The 19,032-nt window shown below is 36.7% G+C and overlaps 1 protein-coding gene across 4 annotated transcripts; it reads right to left on the minus strand.

Annotated features, from left to right (window-relative positions):
* Nucleotides 1-12,761: 12,761 nt before the first annotated feature.
* LOC110745583 (Putative eukaryotic LigT) lies at nucleotides 12,762-17,891 on the minus strand. Of its 4 annotated transcripts, none has more exons than XM_088251256.1 (14): nucleotides 17,799-17,891; nucleotides 17,383-17,446; nucleotides 16,819-16,963; nucleotides 16,411-16,517; nucleotides 15,849-15,886; nucleotides 15,675-15,754; nucleotides 15,405-15,472; nucleotides 14,858-15,176; nucleotides 14,454-14,566; nucleotides 14,312-14,377; nucleotides 13,695-13,785; nucleotides 13,479-13,546; nucleotides 13,319-13,356; nucleotides 12,762-13,176 (listed from the first exon to the last, which is right to left on the minus strand). In XM_088251256.1, the coding sequence occupies exons 1-14, from the start codon at nucleotides 17,822-17,824 to the stop codon at nucleotides 12,996-12,998; spliced, it is 1,404 nt and encodes a 467-aa protein (XP_088107382.1). In that variant the 5' UTR covers nucleotides 17,825-17,891; the 3' UTR covers nucleotides 12,762-12,995. The 4 variants fall into 4 exon arrangements, with proteins under 4 accessions (XP_088107382.1, XP_088107381.1, XP_088107380.1 ...); XM_088251255.1 differs by having other exon boundaries at nucleotides 14,945-15,176; nucleotides 16,297-16,517; XM_088251254.1 differs by having other exon boundaries at nucleotides 16,297-16,517.
* Nucleotides 17,892-19,032: the final 1,141 nt, after the last annotated feature.

The following is a 19,032-nucleotide window of genomic DNA, read 5'->3' on the forward strand; positions in this document are numbered from 1 at the left end:
TTTTAACTCACATATTATTATTGCCTTATTGCCTACGACATCATTATGATGCATTGATTCATTTTAAGGCAATATTAACATGAAAGAAAATGAAACGCTTTAAAAATCCATGCACATTATTTAAACGTACACTATCATGTCATGTGTCATGGATGGATGTTTGAATTGCCAATGCCCTTGCCAATGCCATGGATGGATGGTCAAATATCGTAACTTTAACATGGTATTAAAACATACTGGTAAACCGTGAAAATATAATATATACATAATGACAAATCACTCCAATAACACAATCAAATTATAACTTTTATTGGAGTTGTATGGATTAGAAGTTTTGAATCCCTTCCAAATTGAAAATAGGAAATTCCAATTTGGAGGTGCCGTGGTGCCAAAGTCTCACCAGTCGAAGCTTTAAGCTCCTCTAAGGCTTCTAGCCCTCTAGCTTTTGACTTGAGTTGAGACAGCCTTCTTCCCCATTAATTTTATTTCCATTAAAGCTCAGCTCTGTACGTACCCAATCACCTGCAAAGCTAGCCTCACACACAGGAAGGAAATCGATTTGTTGGGCTACAACAAATTTTTGGCCCAATCACCTGCAATCTGATACTCACTTTATTTTAAAATGTGGGCCCCACTTACATGTGGTTCTTTATTAATAATCTGTGAATATTTTTTCTGAATATATAATATATATATATTTTTGCAGCAGCCAATGAGAAGAGGCTATGACTGGCTTATTTTATTATTTTTTTGGGACAAAGTATGACTTGCTTATATTAAGCTACAATCCAATTGGCAACATTGGCCTGAAATGAAAGTTACTTTTATCTAATTTTGGTAAAAGACTTAACCAGAACGGAAGCACAGTAGGAAACAACTGTAAAAAGAATATGATGATTACTGTAATAAAAGTAAAAATTAATTTAAATTTGGGAAACAAAATCAAATTAGATTAAGAAGATAAGCACATTAAGAAACATAACGAACCGAACTTGAAGGCGAGAAAATTAAGCTGAGTTTGTTATGTAGGTTAGAACCTGTTTACGAAGTAGATACCATGAGTTTCAAATATAACATGAATGACTATAAGACTCATGACCTTGAGATTTATAGTGCATGTTGCCTGAAAATTCAAATTGGAAAATTGGTTTTCTTTATTTATTTATTCTTTGGTTGAACGAAGTATGTGGATCCAACATTAAGAACGGAAAGCAGAAAAAAGAAAATCAAAACGTTAAATAAATAAAACTAATATACGAAAATCAAGCCCTCATTAAGTTTAAGCAAGGAAGATGAATTCTTATTGTAACCAATGCTTCTGGTTAATGAAATTTAATTCTTTTTGATAAATAAATAAAAAAAGCAAGGAAGATGAATATGAAAAATAATAACATCTTCACCATTAATGGACTATTAATAAATAATAATTAAAACCGCCCAAAACAAAGAGGCCATCCATACCATTACATACATTATACATAAAGAAGACAGAGAAGCCAACATTGATCAAGCAGGGAATTGGAAGTTTTAACTCACATATTATTATTGCCTTATTGCCTACGACATCGATATGTAGATTTTAGGCCTCATCCACCATATCATTATGACATGAAACTTCTAGACCTTTTTCTCTTTTACATTGTGACATTTGGGGTCTTAATAAACGTCCCTCTCTTATTGGGGCTTATTATTATTTTATCCATAGTTGATGATTTTTCTTGTTTTACTTATGAAACATAAACATGAAACACAAAACCTCCTCAAAACCTTTTTTGCCTACGTTGACACACAATTTCATCTCAAAGTTCAATAAATCCGTGTTGACAATGGGGGAGAATTTTTCTCCATGTGCAATTTCTTTTCTGACCATGAGATAATTTATCAACACTCTTGCGTTTACACACCCCAACAAAATGGAGTTGTCGAACGCAAACACCGCCATCTCCTTGAAACTGCATGAACCCTTCGTTTTCAATCTAATTTGCCCATAAAATTTTGGGGGGAATGTGTTCTTACTACCGCTTACCTCATCAATCGCTTCCCTACATCTCTCCTTAACAACAAAACTCCTTTTGACATTCTCTACCACAAAAGCACCCTCTTACCACCATATGAAAGTTTTCGGTTGCCTTGCCTATGCCACCTCTGTTCACCCAAGCCCCAAATTCGCTCCTCGGGCCCACAAATCCGTTTTTATTGGCTATCCTATTGGCCAGAAAGCTTACAAACTCTATGACCTTGAAACCAATAAAATTTTCACTAGCCGCGACGTTCTCTTCCTGGAAGACAAATTCCCTTTATCCAGCCCCGACACACCCACACCATCACATACCACTGGACCCTCCCTCCCCTTATTGCCCTTCATCGGCCCTGACCCATTCCTTTTGAACGACAACCCTTCTCCTTCTTCTTCGTCCACCACCAGCCCTGCCTCGGGCTTAGACCACCTCAATCAACCCACTCTTGATCTCCCTCTTCCCACAGACCAAACTCCTTCCGCCAGTATCCAGGCATCACTTCCTGCTGATGTACCCCCTACCCAGCTCGCACCTAACACAACTCAGCCCACTTGTATCTCCTCCCGTCCCAAGCAACCCCCCACACGCCTCAGGGACTTCGTTTGCTTGCAGGTGATTTTGCACCCACATCATTCCTCGCCTTCGGCAACCGGTCCACCACTAGGTACTCATTTTCCCCTTTGTAATTTTATTTCTTACCATCAGTACTCACACAAACATCTTTCTTTTGTTAACTCCATCAGTCGAAGTGTAGAACCTTCCTCTTTTGTAGAAGCCAACAGCGATCCTCGCTAGCGTGAGGCTATGGACTCTGAACTTGCTGCTCTTGCGGACAATCACACTTGGACCCTTACTCATTTGCCTCCTGGCAAATTTCCCATTGACTACAAGTGGGGGTACAAGATCAAACACCGAGCTGATGGTTCTGTCTAGCGCTACAAAGCCCACCTTGTTGCCTAAGGTTTTACTCAAACGGAGGGCCTGGATTATCATGAAACTTTTTCTACCACTGCCAAGATGATCACAGTTCATTGTCTCTTGGCTGTTGCTGCCAGTCAGTACTGGGTTATCCATCAACTTGATGTTCATAATGCCTTTCTCCATGGTGATTTACATGAGAAAATCTATATGTCTCCTCCTCCTAGTCTTCGACGATAGGGGGAGAATCTCGTGTGTCGCCTCCATAAATCTCTTTATGGACTCAAACAGGCTTCAGCCTTCAGACTTCCTACCTTCAGCCTTTGGCATTCTTTCTCTTCCCATTGGGTCTAACCCTATGTGCAATGTATATAGCTTTATCGTAATGAGAACATCATTCTCCGTGAACGTAGCCCATTATTCGGGTGAAGCACATATTTTGTCTTATGTATGCATATCTATTTACTTACCGAATGCTCTCACATACTAAGGGTCCTCACCTTAAACATCCACCTCATCTTTAAGTTGCTTCTATTTCTATCTGTTTAGTTTTAGCACCAACAATGACACATAATAGTGTACGTTTAAATAATGTGCATGAATTTTTAAAACGTTTCATTTTCTCTCAAGTTAATATTGCCTTAAAATGAATCAATGCATAGCAATGTTGTCTTTTCCTTAATATTAATTAAATTCAATGTTGTATTTTCCCTAAATCAATATTACCTTATACATACAAATGTTTACTAGAAAAAGTGTTATTCCATGGAAGATGTCTTCTATGATGAGAGACATTTGGCATATGCTTCATCAATTTTAAAGTACGAGAAGCTAAAATGATTGCGGATAATTTAGCACATTATTTATGACATTTTTTATGATCAATTTTGTATATAGTTTAGTATACTTTTTATATTCAAATTTGACATGTTAAGAATTAGTCTAGGGAGAGAGAGACAGACAGACAGACAGACAGACTCAACACTCTCACTTTCCCACTCCCGGCTCTATTTAATACAAGTCCTCCAACAAACATTTGAGAGAGAGAGAGAGAGAGAGAGAGAGAGAGAGAGAGAGAGAGAGAGAGAGAACATAAACAAATCAAAGAGAAAAGAGAAAAGAAGAAGAAGAGGAAAAATGGTTTTTAAAAGAATTAAGAAGGTTGATGAAATCATTTCAAACATCCATGAAATGATTCCAAATGTCATTAAAGTCGTTTAGAAGGTGCATGAAGAAGAAATGCTTTCAAATGTCAATGAAGTTGTTTTCAAGATGAAGAAAGTGCTTCCACAAGTGGAAGAAATTGTTCCAAAAGTGAAGACCTTCTTAGACAACACCAATGGAATCATTGAAGCACTTCCGACCAAGAGGCAACTCGGACTCGGACTCGGACTTCGGGTGCTCAGAATCGGCTTGGTTGTTGGTTTAGCTATTTTGCTCTCCAAAGACAAGAAGGCAAGCAATAAAGAGAATGCAAGCAAGGAGAAGAATGCAAACAAGGATGAGAAGTGTCACGGGATGACTTTTTCGGAGTCATCCTTTTGTACGGCATTAGACTTGATCGCCTCTCGAACAAAATAAGTCAGCCTCCTTCGTACAAAATAAGATCGAACTAAGCAAGAACACAGAATCAAGCAAGAACACAGAAGCAAGCCTTTCTCCATGGTGATTTACATGAGGAAATCTATACGTCTCCTCCTCCTGGTCTTCGGCGACAGGGGGAGAATCTCGTGTGTCGCCTCAACAAATCTCTTTATAGACTCAAAAAGGCTTCAGCCTTCTGCCTTTAGCATTCTTCCTCTTCCCATTGGATCTAACCATATGTGCAATGTATATAGCTTTATCATAATGAGAACATCATTCTCCGTGAACGTAGCCCATTATTCGAGTGAAGCATATACTTTGTCTTATGTATGCATATCTATTTACTTACCGAATGCTCTCACATACTAAGGGTCCTCACCTTCAACATCCACCGCATCTTTAAGTTGCTTCCATTTCTATCTGTTTAGTTTTAGCACCAACAATGACACATAATAGTGCACGTTTAAATAATGTGCATGGATTTTTAAAACGTTTCATTTTCTCTCATGTTAATATTGCCTTAAAATGAATCAATGCATAGCAATGTTGTCTTTTCCCTAAACCAATATTAACTTATACATACAAATGTTTACTAGAAAAAGTGTTATTCCATGGAAGATGTCTTCTATGATGAGAGACATTTGGCATATGCTTCATCAATTTTAAAGTTCGAGAAGCTAAGATGATTGTGGATAATTTAGCACATTATTTATGATACTTTTTATAATCAATTTTGTATATAGTTTAGTATACTTTTTACATTCAAATTTGACATGTTAAGAATTAGATTCTAGGGAGAGAGAGAGAGAGAGAGAGAGAGAGAGAGAGACTCAACACTCTCACTCTCCCACTCCCGGCTCTATTTAATACAAGTCCTCCAACAAACAGTTGAGAGAAAGAAAGAGAGAGAGAGAGAGAGAGAGAGAGAGAGAGAGTACAGAAACAAATCAAAGAAAAAAGAAAAAAGAAAAAGAAGAGGAAAAATGGTTTTTAAAAGAATTAAGAAGGTTGATGGAATCATTTCAAGCATCCATGAAATGATTCCAAATGTCAATGAAGTCGTTTAGAAGGTGCATGAAGAAGAAATGCTTTCAAATGTCAATGAAGTTGTTTTGAAGGTGAAGGAAGTGCTTGCATAAGTGGAAGAAATTGTTCCAAAGGTGAAGACCTTCTTGGACAACACCAATGGAATCATTAAAGCACTTCCGACCAAGAGGCAACTCAGAGTCGAACTCGGACTTGGGGTGCTCAACATCGGCTTGGTTGTTGGTTTAGCTATTTTGCTCTCCAAAGACAAGAAGGCAAGCAATGAAGAGAATGCAAGCAAGGAGAAGAAGGCAAACAAGGATGAGAAGTGTCACGGGATGACTTTTTCGGAGTCTTCCTTTCGTGCGGCCTTAGACTTGATTACCTCTCGAACAAGCTAAGTCAGCCTCCTTCCTACAAAATAAGATCGAACCAAGCAAGAACACAGAAGCAAGCCTTTCTCCATGGTGATTTACACGAGGAAATCTATATGTCTCCTCCTCCTGTTCTTTGGCGACAGGGGAAGAATCTCGTGTGTCGCCTCCATAAATCTCTTTATGGACTCAAACAGGCTTCAGCCTTCAGCCTTCGGCATTCTTCCTCTTCCCCTTGGGTCTAACCCTTTGTGCAATGTATACAGCTTTATCGTAATGAGAACATCCTTCTCCGTGAACGTAGCCCATTATTCGGGTGAAGCACATACTTTGTCTTATGTATGCATATCTATTTACTTACCGAATGCTCTCACATACTGATGGTTCTCACCTTCAATATCCATCTCATCTTTAAGTTGCTTCTATTTCCATCTGTTTAGTTTTAGCACCAACAATGACAAATAATAGTGTACGTTTAGATAATGAGCATGGATTTTTAAAGCGTTTCATTTTCTCTCGTGTTAATATTGCTTTAAAATGAATCAATGCATAGCAATGTTGTCTTTTCCTTAATAGCAATTACATTGAGAAATGCATAGCAATATTACCTTATAAAACAAATGTTTACTAGAAAAAGTGTTATTCCATGGAAGATGTCTTCTATGATGAGAGACATTTGACATATGCTTCATCAATTTTAAAGTTCGAGAAGCTAAGATGATTGTGGATAATTTAGCACATTATTTATAACACTTTTAATGATCAATTTTGTACATAGTTTAGTATACTTTTTATATTCAAATTTGACATGTTAAGAATTAGAGTCTAGGGAGAGAGAGAGAGAGAGATGGAGACTCAACACTCTCACTCTCCCACTCCCGGCTCTATTTAATACAAGTCCTCCAACAAATATTTAAGAGAGAGAGAGAGAGAGAGTACAGAAACAAATCAAAGAGAAAAGAAAAAAAGAAAAAGAAGAGGAAAAATGGTTTTTTGAAGAATTAAGAAGGTTGATGAAATCATTTCAAGCATCCATGAAATGATTCCAAATGTCAATAAAGTCGTTTAGAATATGCATGAAGAAGAAATGCTTCCAAATGTCAATGAAGTTGTTTTGAAAGTGAAGGAAGTGCTTCCATAAGTGGAACAAATTGTTCCAAAGGTGAAGACCTTCTTGGACAACACCAATGGAATCATTAGAGCACTTCCGACCAAGAGGCAACTCGGAGTCAGACTCGGACTTGGGGTGCTCAGAATCGACTTGGTTGTTGGTTTAGCTATTTGGCTCTCCAAAGATAAGAAGTCAAGCAATGAAGAGAATGCAAGCAAGGAGAAAAAGGCAAATAAGGATGAGAAGTGTCATGGGATGATTTTTTCGGAGTCTTCCTTCCATGCGGCCTTAGACTTGATCACCTCTCGAACAAGCTAAGTCAGCCTCCTTCCTACAAAATAAGATCGAATCAAGCAAGAACACAGAACCAAGCATGAACACATAAGCAAGCTTTTCTCCATGGTGAATTACATGAGGAAATCTATATGTCTCCTCCTCCTGGTCGTCGGTGACAAGGGGAGAATCTCGTGTGTCGCCACCATAAATCTCTTTATGGACTCGAACAGGCTTTAGCCTTCAGCCTTCCTACCTTCAGCCTTCGGCATTCTTCCTCTTCCCCTTAGGTCTAACCCTATGTGCAATGTATATAGCTTTATCGTAATGAGAACATCCTTCTCCGTAAACGTAGCCCATTATTCGGGTGAAGCACATACTTTGTCTTATGTATGCATGTCTATTTACTTACCAAATGCTCTCACATACTGACGGTCCTCACCTTCAACATCCACCTCATCTTTAAGTTGCTGCTATTTCTATCTGTTTAGTTTTGGCACTAACAATGACACATAATAGTGTACGTTTAAATAATGTACATGGATTTTTAAAGCGTTTCATTTTCTCTCATGTTCATATTGCCTTAAAATGAATCAATGCATAGCAATGTTGTCTTTTCCTTAATAGCAATTACATTTAGAAATGCATAACAATATTACCTTATACATACAAATGTTTACTAGAAAAAGTGTTATTCCATGGAAGATGTCTTCTATGATGAGAGACATTTGGCATATGCTTCATCAATTTTAAAGTACGAGAAGCTAAGATGATTGTGGATAATTTAGCACATTATTTATGACATTTTTTATGATCAATTTTGTACATAATTTAGTATACTTTTTATATTCAAATTTGACATGTTAAGAATTAGTCTAGGGAGAGAGAGAGAGAGAGAGAGAGAGAGAACATAAACAAATTAAAGAGAAAAGAGAAAAGAAGAAGAAGAGGAAAAATGGTTTTTGAAAGAATTAAGAAGGTTGATGAAATCATTTCAAACATCCATGAAATGATTCCAAATGTCAATGAAGTCGTTTAGAAGGTGCATGAAGAAGAAATTCTTTCAAATGTCAACGAAGTTGTTTTGAAAGTGAAGAAAGTGCTTCCACAAGTGGAAGAAATTGTTCCAAAGGTGAAGTCATTCTTGGACAACACTAATGGAATCATTGAAGCACTTCCGACCAAGAGGCAACTCGGACTCGGACTCGGACTCGGACTTCGGGTGCTCAGAATCGGCTTGGTTGTTGGTTTAGCTATTTTGCTCTCCAAAGACAAGAAGGCAAGCAATGAAGGGAATGCAAGCAAGGAGAAGAATGCAAACAAGGATGAGAAGTGTCACGGGATGACTTTTATGGAGTAATCCTTCCGTACGGCCTTAGACTTAATCGCCTCTCGAACAAACTAAGTCAGCTTCCTTCTTACAAAATAAGATCGAACCAAGCAAGAACACATAATCAAGCAAGAAAACAGAAGCAAGCCTTTCTCCATGGTGATTTACATGAGGAAATCTATATGTCTCCTCCTCTTGGTCTTCAGCGACAGGGGGAGAATCTCGTGTGTCGCCTCAACAAATCTCTTTATGGACTCAAACAGGCTTCAGCCTTCAGCCTTTGGCATTCATCCTCTTCCCATTGGGTCTAACCCTATGTGCAATGTATATAGCTTTATCGTAATGACAACATCCTTCTCCGTGAACATAGCCCATTATTCGGGTGAAGCACATATTTTGTCTTTTGTATGCATATATATTTACTTACCGAATGCTCTCACATACTGAGGATCCTCACCTTCAACATCCACCTCATCTTTAAGTTGCTTCTATTTCCATCTGTTTAGTTTTAGCACCAACAATGACACATAATAATGTATGTTTAAATAATGTGCATGGATTTTTAAAATGTTTCATTTTCTCTCATGTTAATATTGCCTTAAAATGAATCAATGCATAGCAATGTTGTCTTTTCCTTAATATCAATTAAATTCAATATTGTCTTTTCCCTAAATCAATATTACCTTATACATACAAATGTTTACTAGAAAAAGTGTTATTCCATGGAAGATGTCTTCTATGATGAGAGACATTTGTCATATGCTTCATCAATTTTAAAGTTCGAGAAGCTAAGATGATTATGGATAATTTAGCACATTATTTATGACATTTTTTATGATCAATTTTGTATATAGTTTAGTATACTTTTTATATTCAAATTTGACATGTTATGGATTAGAGTCTAGGGAGAGGGAGACAGACAGACAGACAGACTCAACACTCTCACTCTCCCACTCCCGGCTCTATTTAATACAAGTCCTCCAACAAACATTTGAGAGAGAGAGAGGGAGAGAGAGAACATAAACAAATCAAAGAGAAAAGAGAAAAGAAGAAGAAGAGGAAAAATGGTTTTTGAAAGAATTAAGAAGGTTGATGAAATCATTTCAAATATCCATGAAATGATTCCAAATGTCATTGAAGTCGTTTAGAAGGTGCATGAAGAAGAAATGCTTTCAAATGTCAATGAGTTGTTTTGAAGATGAAGAAAGTGCTTCCACAAGTGGAAGAAATTGTTCCAGAGGTGAAGACCTTCTTGGACAACACCAATGGAATCATTTAAGCACTTCCGACCAAGAGGCAACTCGGACTCGGACTCGTACTTGGGGTGCTCAGAATCGACTTGGTTGTTGGTTTAGCTATTTTGCTCTCCAAAGACAAGAAGGCAAGCAATGAAGAGAATGCAAGCAAGGAGAAGAATGCAAACAAGGATGAGAAGTGTCACGGGATGACTTTTTCGGAGTCATCCTTCCGTACGGCCTAAGACTTGATCGCCTCTCGAACAAAATAAGTCAGCCTCCTTCCTACAAAATAAGATCGAACTAAGCAAGAACACAGAATCAAGCAAGAACACAGAAGCAAGCCTTTCTCTATGGTGATTTACATGAGAAAATCTATACGTCTCCTCCTCCTGGTCTTCGGCGACAGGGGGAGAATCTCGTGTGTCGCCTCAACAAATCTCTTTAGGGACTCAAAAAGCCTTCAGCCTTCAGCCTTTGGCATTCTTCCTCTTCCCATTAGGTCTAACCCTATGTGCAATGTATATAGCTTTATCGTAATGAGAACATCCTTCTCCGTGAACGTAGCCCATTATTCGAGTGAAGCACATACTTTGTCTTATGTATGCATATCTATTTACTTACCGAATGCTCTCACATACTGAGGGTCCTCACCTTCAACATCCACCTCATCTTTAAGTTGCTTCTATTTCTATCTGTTTAGTTTTAGCACCAACAATGACACATAATAGTGTACGTTTAAATAATGTGCATGAATTTTTAAAACGTTTCATTTTCTCTCATGTTAATATTGCCTTAAAATGAATCAATGCATAGCAATGTTGTCTTTTCCTTAATATCAATTAAATTCAATGTTGTCTTTTCCCTAAATCAATATTAACTTATACATACAAATGTTTACTAGAAAAAGTGTTATTCCATGGAAGATGTCTTCTATGATGAGAGACATTTGGCATATGCTTCATCAATTTTAAAGTTCGAGAAGATAAGATGATTGTGGATAATTTAGCACATTATTTATGACACTTTTTATTATCAATTTTGTATATAGTTTAGTGTACTTTTTATATTCAAATTTGACATGTTAAGAATTAGATTCTAGGGAGAGAGAGAGAGAGAGAGAGAGAGAGAGAGAGAGACTCAACACTCTCACTCTCCCACTCCCGGCTCTATTTAATACAAGTCCTCCAACAAACAGTTGAGAGAAAGAAAGAGAGAGAGAGAGAGAACAGAAACAAATCAAAGAAAAAAGAAAAAAGAAAAAGAAGAGGAAAAATGGTTTTTGAAAGAATTAAGAAGGTTGATGAAATCATTTCAAGCATCCATGAAATGATTCCAAATGTCAATGAAGTCGTTTAGAAGGTGCATGAAGAAGAAATGCTTTCAAATGTCAATGAAGTTGTTTTGAAGGTGAAGGAAGTGCTTGCACAAGTAGAAGAAATTGTTCCAAAGGTGAAGACCTTCTTGGACAACACCAATGGAATCATTAAAGCACTTCCGACCAAGAGGCAACACAGACTCGAACTCGGACTTGGGGTGCTCAACATCGGCTTGGTTGTTGGTTTAGCTATTTGGCTCTCCAAAGACAAGAAGGCAAGCAATGAAGAGAATGCAAGCAAGGAAAAGAAGGCAAATAAGGATGATAAGTGTCACGGGATGACTTTTTCGGAGTCTTCCTTCCGTGCGGCCTTAGACTTGATTGCCTCTCAAACAAGCTAAGTCAGCCTCCTTCCTACAAAATAAGATCGAACCAAGCAAGAACACAGAACCAAGCCTTTCTCCATGGTGATTTACGTGAGGAAATCTATATGTCTCCTCCTCTTGGTCTTCGGCAACAGGGGGAGAATCTTGTGTGTCGCCTCCATAAATCTCTTTATGAACTCAAACAAGCTTCAGCCTTCAGCCTTCCTACCTTCAGCCTTCGGCATTCTTCCTCTTCCCCTTGGGTCTAACCCTATGTGCAATGTGTACAACTTTATCGTAATGAGAACATCCTTCTCCGTGAACGTAGCCCATTATTCGGGTGAAGCACATACTTTGTCTTATGTATGCATATCTATTTACTTACCGAATGCTCTCACATACTGAGGGTACTGACCTTCAACATCCACCTCATCTTTAAGTTACTTCTATTTCTATCTGTTTAGTTTTAGCACCAACAATAACACATAATAGTGTACGTTTAAATAATATGCATGGATTTTTAAAGCGTTTCATTTTCTCTCGTGTTAATATTGCCTGAAAATGAATCAATGCATAGTAATGTTGTCTTTTCCTTAATAGAAATTACATTGAGAAATGCATAGCAATATTACCTTATACATACAAATGTTTACTAGAAAAAGTATTATTCCATGGAAGATGTCTTCTATGATGAGAGACATTTGGCACCATGTTGGATTACGTTTGAACAAAAGTTTAGTTGATTGTTAAAGTAGATTTATCATTTGAGTGAACTCATAACACCACGTTATCGTAGCACGCAATGTTACCATCAAGCCGAAAAATTACTTAAGCATCTATGCAAAGAAAACTGACTAGAAGGCTATCCAAATACCTAATTATATTTCAGTTTCGTTTGTAGGTTTTTACAGTATCCTTGGTTTTGGTTTTGTTATCCTATCGTGTTTATAAAATTTGATGTTCACATGCTTTGTTTTGGTTCTTATAAATATTTTGGTTCAAAGTCTATTATTTGATGTGAAACTCACTTGAAGATTCATATGGGAAACTCACTTGATGAATGGTTTCAGTCAGTGTATTATAGGCTAAAGAAACTATGTGCATGCAAGTGTTTATAGTTGAGCTTACACTGTTCTTCAGACTTCAAAGGTCTCCATGGACAAGTGTAACAAGTTGACACAACGGAATTTAAACATGAACAAATATATCTGATCCATGCCGAAAGAAAGAAAAAATGATTCTTTGGTGAAATGGAGCACCAGTTGAAGTCATTGTACATTAATCAGAGGAAACACAAAAATATGGGAGTTGCAAATTTCAGTCTGAAACCTAGTAAAACAAGAGTGAATTTATTAACCAAAGCCTACTTCCTATCTTAATTACATACATATTGTCCCCTACCCGAGATAAGAAAACGTACATCTTGAGTGTCTATAAATCAATCTATTCGTATGTTTCAGGGAAAGGTATAGAAGCACAACAATGGTAATATCCATTGTCATCAAACACAAACCTTTGTGAAAGATGAGCTTCACGGATAAGATACTCTCCCCATTCCTCGGATCCGTATTGCTTGAAAATGCCACGGGCGTCAAAGGATTGAACCTTTCTTGTTCGATTCTTCCTGCATATTGTAATCTCATATATCACCCACAAGCAAAAGAAACTTTAAAGGGACAAACACTTAAGGGCCCCAACACTTCGGAGCACCTAATAAACACCGGAGTAAAAGAAACTTTAAAACACTACAAAAATGGCAGCAACACCTTTTCCTATGCCTTGCATTCATCACGGTTGCATGCAACTGCAATTGAAAAGGACAAGACTCACGTATTAACTCTTACAGTGGGATATATAAGCGAAACTAAAAACAACCAAAATTAAGAGTGCCAAAAGCAGACACAGCAGAAAGATCATATACAATACCTTTAATTTCTGATTAGCATCTTTCTCTAGAACAAGCCCAGCTTTAGTATATGCATCGGTAATGACTTCTAAGAAAAGCTAAAGAAATTTAATAGAAGTATTAAATCGATATAAATAACTTCAACCTAGACTATAAAGTTTTTATTTTCTTCTATTGATTTCAGGTACAACAAACACAAAAATGAAATATAATGAATGCTTATAAAACTAGGATACGACAAGCACGCAGAAGTCTCCCCTGGCTGCCAATTTCTTCAACAGGAGCATAGACAACACCAGCTTTGGCCAAGGAACCTCTCATACAGTTCTGCAAGGACATGAAACATCTCAAGTGTTACATACCAAAATCATAGGAAAAGAAAATAGCATCAACCCCACTCTGGCCATCACCAATAAAAGACATATGAAAGCCACATAGGATGCGAACAAGACAGTGAAGTCAATACATATATAAGACAATGAAAGCTAAGCAATCCTTCACAGCAAAACCAAGGCTTTTATTCACAACATGCTTGTATTTATTTATTCAAAACAAAGGTAAATATTATTTATTCTCAGAAGTCAAAACTTACTGATTTTGGTAAAGGTGCTCGAGATGAATCCAGTAGAAAAAGTGACAAAGTAAAATTTGAAAACATGTAAGAGAGCAAAGATTGGTTACTTCAAACTTTTTTACTAGTAGCCAGAGGTATAAACTACAAGAATATAATCTTAACCTCAACAAAATCATTTTTAACTTAAAAGCTTAAAAACATGGGCTGATGCATTATCATATCGTTGCTCCACATAACAAACTATTTGGTTTAGCATAGATGCTGAAGAAAGAATCATACCAGTCCCTGAAGTCTTATGGAGATAGGACGATTATCTAAGGCGTCGATCACTTTTGAAGAGACGCTCTGGATAGAAACACACAACATTTTATTTCAAGTAGCCCCCTGTCAGCCTATTTTAATTTGATTCAGTTACACTTACCTGCAAAACCTCAATAGCTGCATGAACTCGGTCTTTGTTCCACAACTTCAGCATAAGCACAGTTAAGTGAAATGTTTTTGGTTTAATGAATATTGACTTTTCAATTCCCAAGTCTGTCAAGTGCACAGATTGAAATGAGATATTGACCGAGGAAAAAGAGGAAAAGAGAGGCAAAAATACACAAATTGTTTAGGAAGAACAAGCAAATGATCCTCGATAAGTTTGAATGAATGCAACAAATACAGAAATTAAACAAGAAATATCTTATGGGGGAAACAGTTAACAGTGACCCAATCAACAACTTCATGGAAACCAAATAATATCACTATCATTTTATTCAAACCGTTAACTCCTTAAGCCTCATGCATCATGATTCTTTTCCATCTATAATAATATTTCCGTACCAGATAGGGTGGAAGCCCTTGACATTTTAGGAGCATAACTGACAAGAGGTATGTTAGTTAGATTCACTTTAACTTGCTCACTGTCACCTTCAACATTAAGTTCAACTGCGACATCAGTTCCTTTCTCTAACTTTTGGTCTTCTCCTTCATTTTCAGAAGTATCTTCATTTGAATCACTATTCAGTTTCTCATCTACGCAAGAATCACTAATTCCCATGATGGAGTTCTGAAAGTTGACAAGCTTATCAACTAATTCAGGATGTATTGCCAATGGAAGTGAAATGAAGTGAGAGTAATCAAGATTTTGGCTCTTAACTGCCTGTATGTATAAGGAGAAAGTAAGATGTTAATTATGTGTAATAGTATGCTATCAATAGCAAAAGAAAGACGAGTGATCAGGGACAAATTGTGTATATAAAGGAATGGGCATAAGCTCTAAACAAATAATAATGACTTGTATTAAATAATTGGTAAAAAAATCGAAAGAAATTAAAAATAAAACAGAACCACCCCTTCTTCTGCAAAACCACATTGCTAGGCAACTGACCTCATCAATTATAGTATGTATCTTCTCAGAAGCTCTAGATATACTTTCCATTGAGATGCCTTCAATAACTGTGAAAGATAACCAGGGGAAAATAGTTAAACCACATTCACATTCCCCACTGTCTGAAATCCTCTTATAAGAATACAAGATTATATGAACTTGGCTAATATGTCCTATCACAATTATGAAAGAGTTGAACAACTGTAGACCTGAACAGTTTCTATTTTATCATAAAGTCGAACTCTTGTTAACCTTTAAGTTAAAACTTACTAACTGAATCCTCCTCCTTTGATGAGGGGATTATAATCTCAACTCCCATCTCATCTTCAATCTCTCTCTGTGTAGATCCCCTGACACACACAACAAGCAATAATAATTACAACATATGAGAAAGTAATCCCATAAATAAACTTTTATAAAATATTTACACGATGAACTATGTACCCTTTTCCTCTAATAAAGCGAACCAAAGAAGCACCAACCTGCATAGCAAGGAACAAAAAAATGAGTGGTATGAACGTAAAAGGACAGAATGGGGTATGCAATGACTAGCATTATGAGAAATGCCTTTGAAGTCCAATGTGCAGTAAGCAACACCGGCACCAATTCTATAAAAATCCTAGAAAATTCCTACCGTAAGATGATGATACAACTGATTTTGTTTCTATTCAGCACTCACTCAGGCACTGATCCTGAACTCTTCCTACTCCCCCACACCACCCAAACAAAAGAAAAAGATAATACATAAAAAGGCATTGTGCATGAAGGGTGCAAGTAAAAAATATCTTGAAAATCTCAATTAAACTGTAAAACTAAGCAAAAACATATGGTGTGGCCTGATAAATAAATTTCTTTATGGATCAGAAAAATAGAATTTTCAACAAAATCATGCCTCAACTGAAATTGAATGCTTTTCAGTAGAAACCACTGATTCTTCTCTGAATACTGTCTTTTCTCCATTATCTTGCAATGCACTGGAACTAGCAGTAAAGTTAGTTGCAGCCACCTCTATGACATTGTGAGCACTTGAAATTCTGGTAGATGTGCAACGGTGCACTTCTTGGACTCGAGTATCAGATTCCAGCTCATCTGTGGTCACCCTTACTGAGCATTCTGCAAACCAATAAATCTGTAATAAAATCTGGACAGTAACCAATCATTACGCCTATTAAAAAAAATTATTTTTCCAACCCAATCAATCATAAGTTTAACAATGGCTGACCAACAATGCGTATAGATCATTATACAAAGTTGTAGATATAATTACATGTCTCAGTATGTCTCAATATTCATCTAAAAAATAACAGAAACTTTACTGCAATTAGTATCCAAAACTCAAAGGATTAGAATCAATGTGAAAAGTTGCTGGCTTCTATTAGCCTAGGCTACAGGATGATACTTAAAGGTAACCCACCTTCATTGGAAGTGGCTTGAGTACTGACTGGTCTCCATACAGCATTAGTTGTTCTGATCTTTTTGTTACGATCCCCGCCACTTTGCTTATCTTTTCCACCACCCATTTTAATATTATACCTCAAACCACAATAACCACGGTGTCCCTGTCACACGGATATGAGTCACAAAAATATCTACTTGAAAGCCCAGAAAGCATCACAAAGTGACAACTAGCTCCAGTAAAGTCTAAATTTGGTTCCAAACTCAATTTCATGGATACAAAAATTCTCCTCAAAATCAAGTTCTTTTCCCTCCTTTGTTTTATGCATAGTATTGAATTAATCTTTGGGAAAAAAAGAAAAACCTATTCAAACTACTTCATTAGTTTCTCTTTGCAAAGAATTAATCCTTGATCACTCAACCAACTCAACAAAATGTTTTTCTGAAACCACAATGAAAACACACAGTTTCATAGGCAGAGTACATGGCATCAGATTGAGTTTCTTATGCATTAAATGCAAAGTGATATTTGTACTTATTTAAACCCAAAAAGAAAAATGAATGACAATTAAAAAGAACTAACCAAGAAATAATTCACTGGCTCCAATGCAGCATAAGTAGTTGTAAATTTCAGAACTCGATCCAATCTGCAATTTGCAAATATAGGGATTAAAAGTTCATTTCTTTAACTCTCCTCCAAAGAGTACATATATCCTTATAAAAAATAAAAAATGGTTTCTTTTTCCACGAAACAAAACTGAATTCTACAGCTGAATCAGATATATGGAAGACAAACATAGGAACCCAACAAAAGAAAATCGATCATGTTAATTGAAAGCATGCTGACTTTGATAAATTAATTGGGCGTTGTTTGGCGACGGAGAATTCAGCAACTGAATTGTTGAGCCTTTTTTAATTACTTATAGTTAGCTCAATGAATAAGGTATAGGAGGCAAACAGAGTGTTAGAAGAACTAAAAGAAGAGTATGCGTTCAGTACCTGAAGAGGGACCTGGAAGCTAACATTTTGCGGTAGCCGTTATTATGTCATGTCTCTGAACAAGAACAAGCAGAGGTTCGACAGCTGGATTGCAGAGTTCAGTTCTGATGCCACGTATCTTTTTGCACGTGCGAACAGGGGCCGCAATAGTAACTTACAAATGGGTCCATTGGGCCCAAAGGCCCAATTCTAAATGCATCATCATAAGCACATTTTCTTTTCTAATTTGAGAAAATTATACCAATCTCTCACTTTAATTTATTCTTGCATCCGAGAGTCTGTATTCAATTTTTTCTGTTCTCAAACACCGCTTGTCCAATTGTATTCAAGGTTTTTTTTGTTTTTGTTTTTTTTTTTATCAAACAACGTTAAGTGAAGGAGATTACTTTACTTGTAAATGGGATTTTGACACTGATCAATTTTCATAAACTTTTTATTTTCTTTAAATTGTTTTAACTTTCTTTGTTTGAAATTTGAGATATGTTAAATTCTTATTTGCTTTGAGAATGAGCTCTTCCTTTTAGTTTTAAGGAGCCAAATTTTTCTTTTTTTAAAATTAAATCCACGTGGTTGCGAATATGCTTCCACGTAATTATTCTAAAGATAATAAATAAATAAAATGCATGCCGCAGATTATCCCAAACCTAATTAAACCCCATCATTGTAAAAGCAACTAAAGTAGTTTTATGAGGAATTAATGAAAAAGGGAACGGATACTTTAACCTTTGTCATATGATTCCAAATCAATCATATTCCATACTTGATCCACAAGTGATCAAATAGTCTCAGTTGAAGGCAAGAATACACCCACAACTTCTTCAACCTCTCTCTACAATTTCAAGTTTTGAACAAGGAAGAGACACAACTTGATCAATTTATTAGGCCAATCTTCAAACGCTTGATCCCAGCCATGGTTTGTGTAGGAGTCTTTTTTGGCTGCAAACGACCCCGTTCTATCGAAGGTTATGTTCTCTCAGCCTTGGCCATAATTGGCATTCTCTTTGGCTTGCGCATCCTTTGTTACATCATCTATCGGTGCTTCAAGAGGGAAATCCAGCATCCTCACAGCCCTCACATCGAGCGAAACCCGAACGATGGGTTGGAAATGCAGACATGGGAGATTCAGGCTCACCACCCTTCAGCTGTGAGCAAAAATTAGAACCAAATTCGTGAAGTTTAGATGCCAGAATCACCAGCATGTTATACGTATTATCTCTGAAATTCTAAGCTTATA

Source organism: Prunus avium, chromosome 3 (genome assembly GCF_965620075.1).
Source record: "Prunus avium chromosome 3, drPruAviu1.hap1.1, whole genome shotgun sequence".
Taxonomy (NCBI): Eukaryota; Viridiplantae; Streptophyta; class Magnoliopsida; order Rosales; family Rosaceae; genus Prunus; species Prunus avium.

Coding starts and splice junctions, on each gene's coding strand:
- LOC110745583 (XM_088251254.1), bottom strand. CDS start 17,824: ATGTTAGCTTCCAGGTCCCTCTTCAG. Junction 15,755..15,848: donor CGCTTTATTAGAGGAAAAGG/GTACATAGTTCA, acceptor TGTGTGTGTCAG/GGGATCTACACAGAGAGAGA. Junction 14,378..14,453: donor CAGCTATTGAGGTTTTGCAG/GTAAGTGTAACT, acceptor GTTTCTATCCAG/AGCGTCTCTTCAAAAGTGAT.